Source organism: Bombina bombina, chromosome 4 (assembly GCF_027579735.1).
Source record: "Bombina bombina isolate aBomBom1 chromosome 4, aBomBom1.pri, whole genome shotgun sequence".
NCBI lineage: Eukaryota > Metazoa > Chordata > Amphibia > Anura > Bombinatoridae > Bombina > Bombina bombina.
The window spans coordinates 881180709-881192859 of NC_069502.1; the positions used below are offsets into that span (position 1 = coordinate 881180709).

The 12151-nt window shown below is 39.3% G+C and overlaps 1 protein-coding gene across 1 annotated transcript in view; it reads right to left on the reverse strand.

Annotated features, from left to right (window-relative positions):
- Positions 1-3962: 3962 nt before the first annotated feature.
- LOC128657424 (oocyte zinc finger protein XlCOF7.1-like) overlaps positions 3963-12151 on the reverse strand; it is a 30639-nt gene continuing 22450 nt past the window's right edge. Inside the window, exons 11-12 of the mRNA XM_053711776.1 lie at positions 10147-10254; positions 3963-5091 (exon numbers count right to left, since the gene is read on the reverse strand). Coding sequence (XP_053567751.1) covers positions 4472-5091; positions 10147-10254 — 728 coding nt within the window. The 3' untranslated portion in view covers positions 3963-4471. The remainder of the gene's footprint in view (positions 5092-10146; positions 10255-12151) is intronic.

Here is a 12151-nt window from a genome sequence, read left to right on the forward strand (position 1 = left end):
TTCCTGTTTGAATCTATTCACTAAAATCTTAGATTGCTCTTCATACTCTTCTACCTCAGTACAGTTTTTTCTAATCCTCAAAAGTTGCCCCTTTTGTATATTTCTTTTCGTGGTTTCAAGGTGGCAACTATTTGAGTCAATATAATTGTTGGAATCCACTTTCTTAAAATACGTCCATGTCTTAATTTGTCCATTCATAATTTCTAATTCAATATCTAAAAAGCTGATTTTATTATAGCTATATTCATGCGTAAAATTTAGAACAAAGTCATTGTCATTGAGGTCTTCTATAAATAAATTCAACAGGTCCAAATCCCCTTTCCAAATAAAGAACATATCGTCAATGAAACGTCTATAGAGCACCCCAAGGAGAGTTATCCAATACTTGGTTCTCAAATCTCCCCATAAATAAATTAGCATAACTAGGTGTGAACCTTGTGCCCATAGCCATTCCCTTGATCTGTAGAAAGAAGCTGTCTTCAAATTTGAAGTAGTTTTTATTTAAAATAAAACATATACATTCCAGAATAAAGTTCTGTTGTTTTTCTGACATATTTTCATCTTGGCCCAGATAATATTCAATGGCCTTCATACCCAAATTATGTTCTATATTGGTGTACAGTGCACATCACATGTCACTTTCCATCCGTGAGCGTGAAGAAAAGACAACAAGATCTCTGTGTGAGGTTTTGCAAGTTGGAAAGATGGCGCCTGTACCAGAATATCGTCCAGATAAGGCGCAACTGCAATTCCCCAAGACCGAATCACTACCAAAAAAGAGCCCCCAGGACTTTTGAGAAAATTCTGGGAGCTGTGGCAAGGCCAAAAGGAAGAGCCACAAAGTTTCTGTCCAAAAAGGCAAATCTAAGAAATTTGTGATGATCCCTGTGAATGGGAACATGGAGGTATGCATCCTTCAGGTCTATGGTCGTCATGAACTGACCCTCTGGCACTAAAGAAAAAATGGAACAGATAGTCTCCATTTTGAAGGATGGCACTCTGAGAAACTTGTTTAGACACTTTAGATCTAGAATAGGCCTGAAAGTTCCCTCCTTTTTCAGAACCACAAACAGATTGGAATAGAACCCTAGACCCTGTTCTTGTACTGAAACTATCACTCCCATAAGGGAAAGGTCCTGTACACATTTCAAGAACGCCTCTTTATTTGGTCTGCAGATAATCTTGAGAGGTGAAATCTGCCTCTGGGAGGAACGGTCTTGAATTCTAATTTGTAACCCTGGGATACTATGTCCACAGCCCACGGATCTGAAACATCCCGTATCCATGCTTGAGAAAACAGAGAGTCTGCCCCCCACTTGATCCGGTCCCAGATCGGGGGCAAACCCTTCACGCTGACTTAGATTCAGCTGCGGGCTTCTTGGATTGCTTCACCTTGTTCCAAGACTGACTGGGTTTCCAAGAAGGCTTGGACTGTTCCTGCTTGGCCAAAGAGGGGGAAGACTTACCTCTGAAGTTACGAAAGGAATGAAAATTACTCTGACGTCCTTTCCACCTATTCGTCTTTCTTATCTTGTGGCAGAAAAGATCCTTTACTGCCTGTGATATTGGAAATAATTTCCGCCAAACCTAGCCCAAACAAGGTCTTACCCTTGTAAGGAATCGCCAAAAGTTTAGACTTAGAGGAAACATCTGCTGACCAAGACTTCAGCCATAACGCTCTGTGTGCCAAGATTGCGAAACCAGATATTTTGGCTCCCAACTTGATGACCTGCAAAGAGGCATCAGTAATAAAGGAATTGGCTAACTTAAGAGCCTTGATCCTATCTTGTATTTCCTCCAAAGGAGTCTCAGCTTGAAGAGACTCAGACAAAGTGTCAAACCAATAGGCTGCCGCACTTGTCACAGTAGCAATACACACTGCCGGTTGCCATTGGAGACCCTGATGAATATACATCTTTTTTTAAGTAAGCCTCCAGCTTCTTGTCCATAGGGTTCTTATAAGAGCAACTATCCTCAATGAGAATAGTAGTTCTCTTAGCCAGGGTAGAAATCGCCCCTTGGGTACCGTCTGCCATGACTCCTTAATGGAGTCAGCCACTGGGAACATTTTTCTAAAAACCGGAGACGGGGAAAAAGGAATTCCAGGTCTCTCCCATTCCCGGGGAATGATCTACGTAGCATGGTCTGGCACAGGAAACACCTCCACAAAGGAGGGAACATCGAATTATCTATTTAATTTGCTAGATTTTTTAGGGTTGACAACGACAGGGGTATCGGAGTTGTCCAAGGTAGCCAAAACCTCCTTTAACAAAACACGAAGGTGTTTAAGCTTGAATCTGAAGGAAACAACTTCAGCATCAGAAGAAGGAATTATACTATCCAAATCTGAGATCTCACCCTCAGAGGCTACCAAAGTATCTTTCTCTTCAGACTTATGAGAAAGAGCAACTTGGTTAGCATGGACTGGATCAGAAACCTTACTATCTGATTCTCTAATTTTCCTCTTGCGACTTCCCTGAAGCATGGGAATGGCAACTAACGCCTCAGATACCGCCGAGGATACTTGGGCCGCTGTTTCTGCATGCAAATATACTCCTCCAGGAGATTGTGAGGAACCGCAGGGCACTGAATGTGTTAAGGCTTGGGACGTTTGAGGAGAAAGCTGCGGCATTGCCTGAGCAGCATCAACCTGAGAGAGTGGTGGCTCAGTAACAAAAAGTCTATCTTTGTACATTAATATTCTCTCAATACAATCAGAACAAAAAGGCAAAGGGGGTTCAACTTGGCTATCTAGACAAAGCTTGCATTCAGCAGGAGGCACAGACTCTTGGCCCATCTTGCAATTAACAAATGAAACCAAAAACAAAACAAAATTCTATTAATACTGTCCCTTTAAGAGAATTCGTTCCCAAAAGAAAAAAAAGAAAGAAAAAAAAGACAGCTAAACAGGGTTCAATATAACCTCTTAAATTTGCCAAAAGTTGAGAGCTAATTAATGCCTAAAACTCTAAAACGTAATTGAGGCTTATGAACTTCTAAAAACAGGCTACTCTACACCTCAGCGATGTCACCGAGGTGCCTACCTGCACTCCGGACTCGTAATCCGCTGAAAAACTGGAGCCTGCAGTGTATTTCTAACAGCTCCGATACTTTCTGGAGAAGCGTGTTGCAACATGACCACTTCCGCTATCAGCCACACCGCTATAATGAAAAGCGTGCGCTTAGCCTCAGAGAAGGACCCGCCTCCCTCTAGTATTACAGAGGCGGTCTCGGCGGCCATAATTAAACACTTTAACTTAATACCGCTCTGTGACATGTCTCAGGAGATTTCTAAACTGAGACATGTTCAGACCCATCCGTTACATCATCATATCTAAGGAATACTACTGAGCCACCTATATGTCAAAGCCCCAGTGCCTGCTCCCTGCCCAATGAATCCTGTTAGGTAATACAGGAATCGAGTCCAAAATAAAGCGCAAATACCTGCTTTAGTGCCAGTATTCTGTTTCTCTCATAATAAAACAAAAAAGGGAATTACCCGCACCTCTGGCTGTCTGGCAGGAGGAGCTCACTTGGTATGAGAGGAAGCCACTCTTCACAGAGACCTGTGAAAACCTACGCTGGCTTTCTATGTAAGGGCAGCAACCTGTTAGGAAAACGCAGTGAGGCCCACCGCACAAGTTCTTAACTGCTTGAAAGCTACCACAGCCCTACTGAAGAGACTAAAGTGGAGTACAGCTACACCCAGTCTTGACAAGAAAGATCAGAGCAAGCCTACTCTGGCTTTCAAAATAATAATAAATAAAATAAAAATAATAAATTCTTGAGTGAATAAAAATCTTTTACAGACACCAAACTTCACCTCCTCCTTGCACTGAAGACAAAGAGAATGCCTTGGGATTGTGGGAAGGGGAGGGATACTTAACAGCTTTGCTGTGGTGATCTTTGCCTCCTCCTGCTGGCCAGGAGTGATATTCCCAACAGTAATTGAGGACGCCGTGGACTCACCATACCTTAGGAAAGAAATGATTGTATTTCAACACAATGCATTTTATTTGGCTAGGGGCTATTCTAAACCAGACAAGGGCTTTTGGAGGCCTCTTTCTCTTTTGATGTTAATGTAGGGGCTTACCCAGTACACCTATACATCTGGTCAATTTAAATTCCTCCTAAAGAAATGCTGTTGGCTCAGTGATCACCTGTCTATAATGCCATGAACAGTACCTACATTTCATAGAAGGGTTTATCAACATATAAATAAGACCTTTGGGTATATTTATATAACTGCACAAAGGCGCCTACTTCCATGAACCTCTACTTAAATGCCCATTTTATTTCTTGGCTATTCAAACATATATAGGGACCCTGGATCCCCCTGAGAATAACAAATACATTTGGGTCACCTCATAGTAGCTTACAGGGAAAAGGGGCCTCAAATAACTACAAAAGTGAGCCCCCCACAAGGATGACATGTAGCCATTATCAGCACTAGGTATTGTATGCGTGACAACTATGTGTCCCTCTGCACGTAAAGGCTTTGATTTCTTTTAATATGAATTTTCTGATGTTTAACAAGAGTTAATTTCTGAGTAAAACATTTCCCACATTCAGAACACGAAAACCCTTTTGCCGCCATATGAATTTTCTGATGGTTAATAAGAGTTGATTTCTGAGTGAAACATTTCCCACAGTTATAACATGAAAATCCCTTTTCTCCTGTATGAATTTTTTGATGGTTAATAAGAGTTGATCTCCGAGTAAAACACTTCCCACAATTAGAACATGAAAATCCCTTTTCTCCAGTATGAATTTTCTGATGAGCAACAAGATTACCTTTACGGTTAAAACATTTCCCACAAATAAAACAGGAAAATGACCTTTCTCCTGTATGAATATTCAAATGTCTATAAAAATCTGATTTCTGGCTAAAACATTTCCCACACTCGGGACATAAAAATGCTTTCTTTCCGGTATGAATTTTTTGATGACTAATAAGATGCGCTTTCTGGGTAAAACATTTCCCACATTCAGAACATACAATTCCCATGTGGTGTCTTTGATTTTGAAGAAGATTTAAATAAGCATCAGCACTCTGACCAGGTTTAGGATTATTGTAGTTTGTAAATTCACCTGTTGATAAGAAACACAATAGGAGTAATGTTATTTGTTAAAGTCTAGTCCAAAATAAACTTTCATGATTCAGATAGGGCATGTTATTTTAAACAACTTTCCAATTTACTTTCATCACCAATTTTGCTTTGTTCTCTTGGTATTCTTAGTTGAAAGCTAAACCTAGGAGGTTCATATGCTAATTTCTTAAACCTTGAATGCCGCCTCTTTACTGAATGCATTTTGACAGTTTTTCACCACTAGAGGGTGTTAGTTTATATGTGCCATATAGATAACATTGTGCTCATGCATGTGGAGTTTCCTAGGAGTCAGCACCAATTGGCTAAAATGCAATACTGTCAAAAGAACTGAAATAAGGGGGCAGTTTGCAGAGGCTTCACAACAAAGTAATCAGAGAGATGAAACGTGTATTAATATAATTGTGTTGGTTATGTAAAACTAGGTAATGGGTAATAAAGGGATTATCTATCTTTTAAAACGATAAAAATTCTGGTATCCCTTTAATGACATAATTATTTTATCTTGTGAACATTTTAACTGTTCTAAATTTAGTGTCTACTACAAGGAGGGGACTAGCTGTGATCCCTAAACCTTTCCCCAGCTCCATGCTAAGGCTGGCTTAAGGGTAGGTTATTAGACACTAGGTACATTTTTTAAGGACTCACAGGAATCACTGAAGTAAATTCACGCCGTTCAATTTGGTCCCGTTAGGACGGCATGAAACATCCTTACTCTTATGGAAAGTTTGTATGTATAGCAAAACTTATAAATATATACATATGTAAAATTAAGCTTTTCATTGCTGATCAGTGTTATTACTGTGATCAGCCTGATCAGTACAGTAGTAATGTTAACCCTTTCCTGCTGTTTCTGATCGCCTCCCTTTATGCAAAATCCTTCCCATTTTTTTACCTTTTATTTCAAGTTTATTAAAAACATTTTTTTTAGGGAATTGGGGCGTGAAATGGGATTTGGTTTAAGGATTTACTTTTCCCGTTTGCTAAAAAAAAATCCCCTATGGTAGCACACTATTCAGCAGATGAGGCTTACACCCTTCCTGTACAAGATTCGGGGAGTGAAACCCTTTTTGCTTTATCTGATAGAGAAACTCTTACGCCATCAGATACAGAGCCCCTGAGTGACGAATCTAGCTATGGTGCTCCTTGCCTTTGACCAACTAAAAAGGAGCCATCCAGCAACATCTGATCAAAATTGGCTACCCCCAAATATAACTGTCCCTGAAATACCCCTATTTACAGCAACTACTGGCATCACAAACAAAATTACAGTTTGTGAGCCAATTCATTATTTAAACCTGTTTCTGACAGATACCATGTTTGAGAATATAGTTGCTTAAACAAATGTATATGCCAGCCAGTATCTGTCAGAAAATCCACAGTCTCAGTATGTAAAAAAAAATACCTGACACCCTTCTGACCTATCTGAGATTAAAACGTTTTGGGCACTGACTTTGTTAATGGGCATAGAGAAAAAACCCAGCATTCATTCGTACTGGAATCAGAACCATAGCTACCCCTCTTTTCCCATGGATTATAAAGAGGGAAAGATATGAACAGCTGCTGCGGTTTCTTTATTTTAACTATAATGCTCAGTGCCCCCGCAGAAATGACCCTTGCATGACAGACTATATAAAATAAGGCCCCTGATAAACCATCCTTCAAAAAATTACACCCTTGGCCAGGACATCTCTATTGATGAATCCATCATGAAATGTAAGGGAAGATTTATTTTCAAGTAATATATATCATCCAAGTGGTAACACTATAGAATAAAATGCAGCACAAGGTATACCTGGGCATTTACGCATTATAGAGGGAAAAGATAACCACCTAGATCCAATAGGCACAAATGACAAAATTGTGTGGGATCTCCTCCTACCCTTGCTGAACAAAGGGTACCATCTATGGCTGGACAGCTTCTATACCAGAAAAAAAATAAAACATATTCTAAAACCCTGTCCTGTGGCACAGTGCTAAAAAGTCACAGGTTTCCCGCAGAAACTGACATATGGAAAAAATATAGGGGGAACAACATCAGCTTTACGCCACAATGAGCTACTGGCCCTTCGGGACAACGACAAAAAAGAAGTGTGCATGCTCTCAACAATGCACAATAAAACTACAGTGCCTGTGTATGAGATGGGAAAGGATGCACAGATCCAAAAACCAAAGTGCATTGTGGTGTACAGTAAAAACATGGGGGGGGGGGGGGATTAGATTTAGCTGACCAGTGCATACAGCCATATCTACTTCAGCAAAAAACCCAAACCTGGTACAGAAAAGTAGCCTTTTATGTGATGCAGGTCACAGTGTATAATGTGTATGTGCTCACAAAAAAAAAAGTAGACACAGGAAAACCATAGACTTTTTTTGGAATGTTTGTTAAATATTTTGGACTAGATTATGAGTGACGCCCTAACTGTTTTGCATGATCAGAACTTGGACAATTGACTCTGTCTTGAAGCGGTTCATGTTGTAATTTTCTACCTATTATTTTTCTTAAATGTATTTAGACCTTTTAAAATTGTGTTCACAGAAAATGTTAATATAATTACTAATCTTTACAACTCCTGCTTGTGTGCTTGTAGCTAAAACAAGGATAATTCTAGAACACTGGTTTTCAAACCTGTCCTCGGGCCTCCCTAACAGGCCAGATTTTAAGGATTACCTTGAATGATAGAAGTTAAATAACCATGTTTACTAATCAGCTGATTGTTTCACCTAGTTCAGATAGCCTCAAAATCTGGACTATTAGGGAGGACTGAAAACCAGTGTTCTAGAACAACAACAAAAAAGAAAATGGCTCCCAGGTGGTGTAGTCTGTCAAAGCAATATATAAAATCTTGAGAGAAGAATCTTACTGAAGTGATGGGTGCCACTTTATCAGGTGTCAACAACACCTTCTGTGATAATTTGCAGCTCTCCTGCTAGCTGTATTACTCAGGCAATTCTGTTATATCATATAGATAAAAAGGATTGTTTAGCTCCAAAGGCTTAAAAATACCCCAATACTGGAAAAACCAAAAGGATAACAACTCTTACCAAATTTCCAAAATAACATCAAACCACCACAGTTAGGGTTAGATTATAGGTGGCACGATATTGTTAGAGCGGGATGTGATAAGCTATATCACCCCCACGCAAAATTGCATGCGTATTACAAGTAAACTAAATTTGAGCTTGGCAGGTTAGCGAGAGTTAAGACCTCATGTAAAGGGTTAATAATTAAAAAAAAAAACATAAATACATTAAAGGGACAGTCTACACAGTGGTCATTTTAAAGTTTTACCTTAGATTAAGCTGCAAACATCCTCCTGCGCCCTTTTCTATATCATGCATTAGTAAAAAAAAAAAAAAAAGTTATTTTAAAAGGAATATTGTTTCTGGCCAATTTGAAATGGCTGCCAAGCTCCGCCCACAATCTGGGCTGCATATGGCATCCAATCACAAAAGGCTCACTAGTTGGATTCAACAGATTGTCAATGTTATTCTGCAGAATGCCTAAATGCAGCCCAGATCGTAATGTCATCAGTGGGTGGAGCAAGGCTGCCATTTCAAAGTGGCCAGAAACAATATCCATTTTAAAATAACTTTTACAGTTCCTGCTGGATGATATAGAAAGGGTGCAGGAGGCTATTTGCAGCTTAATCTAAAGTAAGGCTTTAAGATGACTAAGGTGTAGACTGTCCCTTTAAAGTGTTACACTCATATATATACACACTATCTAATAAAAAATATTCATATAAATATTAAAGATATGCAGGGAAGAAAAACATAAATTTATGCTTCCCTGATAAATTATTTTCTTTCAGAATGATGTTAGTTCATAGGGCTCCATAACATGTGGGTTATATATCCCACCACTAGGAGGAGGCCGAGAACCCACACAAGAGCTTAAATTCCCTCCCACATCTTCTCATTTTAAAGCATAGCCGAGCAGAGAATAGGAAACAGATAGGTACGAAAGACAAAAGCAGGGTCTATAGGGAGGTGGAAATTAGAACTGTTGCCCCAAAAATTGAAACACGCCGGGCGGCCTATAGACTATCATCATTGTTTAATAAATTTTTATTGACTTTGTAAAGTTTGCTTGCTCTACACTACATGCTGTACCATTTTATCTCTAGCCAATATTTTGCATTTTTAGTGTAAAGTGTATGTTTTCAAAGTAATCAGACAAGAACTCCTTTTAGTCTTTTTGAATAATTTTCAAATACAATGTATGTCCCTTTAAGACAAAGAACTGACTTAAAGGGACATGAAACCCAAAAATTTTCTCTCATGATTTAGGTAGAACATACTATTTTAAACAACTTTCCAGTTTATTTCTATTATCAAATTTGTTTCATTCTCTTGGTATCATTTGTTGAAGGAGCAGCAATGCACTACTGGTTGCTAACTGAACACATGGGTGAGCCAATGACAATCGGTATATATATGCAGCCACCAATCAGCAGCTAGAACCTAGGTTCTTTGCTGCTCCTGAGCTTGCCTAGATAAACCTTTCAGCAAAGGATAACAAGAGAAGGAAGCTAATTAAATAATAGGCGTAAATTGGAAAGGTGTTTAAAATTGTATGTTCTGTCTAACTCATCAATGCCTTCTCACTCCTAAGACATTTCATACCCTTACGCTGAAACAGTTTTCAGTCTTTTACATTCACTGTATTTTGAATTTAGCCCTATATAAGTTATATCACAATTGCAAGAACTAATAGGAGAGTTTTCATCTATGTGTTTTATTGGACGGAATAGGGGCTCTAAACGTGAGAGAAATCACACACGTTCACTCACATGTGCCCTTTGTCCCACAGAAACGTCACACACATACACTCACCTGTGCCCTACATCCCTCAAACACATTACACATGTACGTGCCCTGCTTCCTTCAGGCATGTCACACATGTAAATTCTCCTGTGTCCTGCGTGCCTCCCCTCAGACATGTGACACACGTGCACTCACCTGTGTCCAGCATTCCTTGCACACATCACACACCGCTCACCTGTGCCCTGTGACATCACACACATACACCTACCAGTACTTATATTGTCACATATTTCCTGCACTGCAGCTTCTGGCATATTACTTAGCCAATGCTCTTCGGTTTGTTTCACATTACATGAAAATGTAGCATCGTTTTCACCTGCAAAAAAAAAAAAAATATATAAATCACTCTTTACATAGTATCTTTTTAAAAATTTGTTTAAAGCAATATGTGAAAAATTGTGTATATTCAAGTTAAATACACCTCAGTCTACATCACTGGCAGAAACATTTCATTTAATGACATTGGCACAACAGTAAAATAATCTGTGTCATCAGACATCAAATCTCCTGTCCAAGGTGTTAGGAGACCAAATAGTGGTGATAGCTCCGCAAGCTTTATTAAATATTAAAAACAATACTCATATTAATACTTTTTCTCTTGTTAAGTGTATCCAGTCCACGGATCATCCATTACTTGTGGGATATTCTCCTTCCCAACAGGAGGTTGCAAGAGGATCACCCACAGCAGAGCTGCTATATAGCTCCTCCCCTCACTGCCATATCCAGTCATTCTCTTGCAACTCTCAACTAAGATGGAGGTCGTAAGAGGACTGTGGTGTTTTATACTTAGTTTATTTCTTCAATCAAAAGTTTGTTATTTTTAAATGGTACCGGAGTGTACTGTTTATCTCAGGCAGTATTTAGAAGAACAATCTGCCTGCATTTTCTATGATCTTAGCAGAAGTAACTAAGATCCTTTGCTGTTCTCACATACTCTGAGGAGTGAGGTAACTTCAGAGGGGGAATAGCGTGCAGGTTTTCCTGCAATAAGGTATGTGCAGTTAAAATATTTTTCTAGGGATGGAATTTGCTAGAAAATGCTGCTGATACCGAAGTAATGTAAGTAAAGCCTTAAATGCAGTGATAGCGACGGCTATCAGGCTTATTAATAGAGATACATACTCTTATAAAAGTGTATTTTAAAACGTTTGCTGGCATGTTTAATCGTTTTTTACATATGTTTGGTGATAAAACTTATTGGGGCCTAGTTTTTTCCACATGGCTGGCTTGAATTTGGCCTAGAAACAGTTCCCTGAGGCTTCCCACTGTTGTAATATGAGTGGGAGGGGCCTATTTTGGCGTTTTTTTACACAGCAAAAATTACACAGACATCCAGCTTCTTCCTGCATGATCCAGGACTTCTCTGAAGGGCTCAAAAGGCTTCAAAAGTCGTATTGAGGGAGGTAAAAAGCCACAGTAGAGCTGTGGCAGTTGTTGTGACTGTTTAAAAAACGTTTTTGTCATTTGTTATTCCGTTTTTGGTATTAAGGGGTTAATCATCCATTTGCAAGTGGGTGCAATGCTCTGCTAACTTATTACATACACTGTAAAAATTTCGTTAGTGTAACTGCATTTTTTCACTGTTATTTCAAAATTTGGGAAAATTTGTGTTTCTTAAAGGCGCAGTAACGTTTTTTATATTGCTTGTAAACTTGTTTTAAGGTGTTTTCCAAGCTTGTTAGTCTCATTGCTAGTCTGTTTAAACATGTCTGATACAGAGGAACCTACTTGTTCATTATGTTTGAAAGCCATGGTGGAGCCCCATAGGAGAATGTGTACTAAATGTATTGATTTCACCTTAAACAGTAAAGATCAGTCTTTATCTATAAAAGAATTATCACCAGAGGGTTCTGTCGAGGGGGAAGTTATGCCGACTAACTCTCCCCATGTGTCAGACCCTTTGCCTCCTGCTCAGGGGACGCACGCTAATATGGCGCCAATTACATCAGGGACGCCCATAGCGATTACCTTGCAGGACATGGCTGCAATCATGAATAATACCCTGTCAGAGGTATTATCTAGATTGCCTGAATTAAGAGGCAAGCGCGATAGCTCTGGGGTTAGGAGAGATACAGAGCGCGCAAATGCTGTTAGAGCCATGTCTGATACTGCGTCACAGTATGCAGAACATGAGGACGGAAAGCTTCAGTCTGTGTGTGACATCTCTGACTCGGGGAAACCTGATTCAGAGATTTCTAATTTTAAATTTAAGC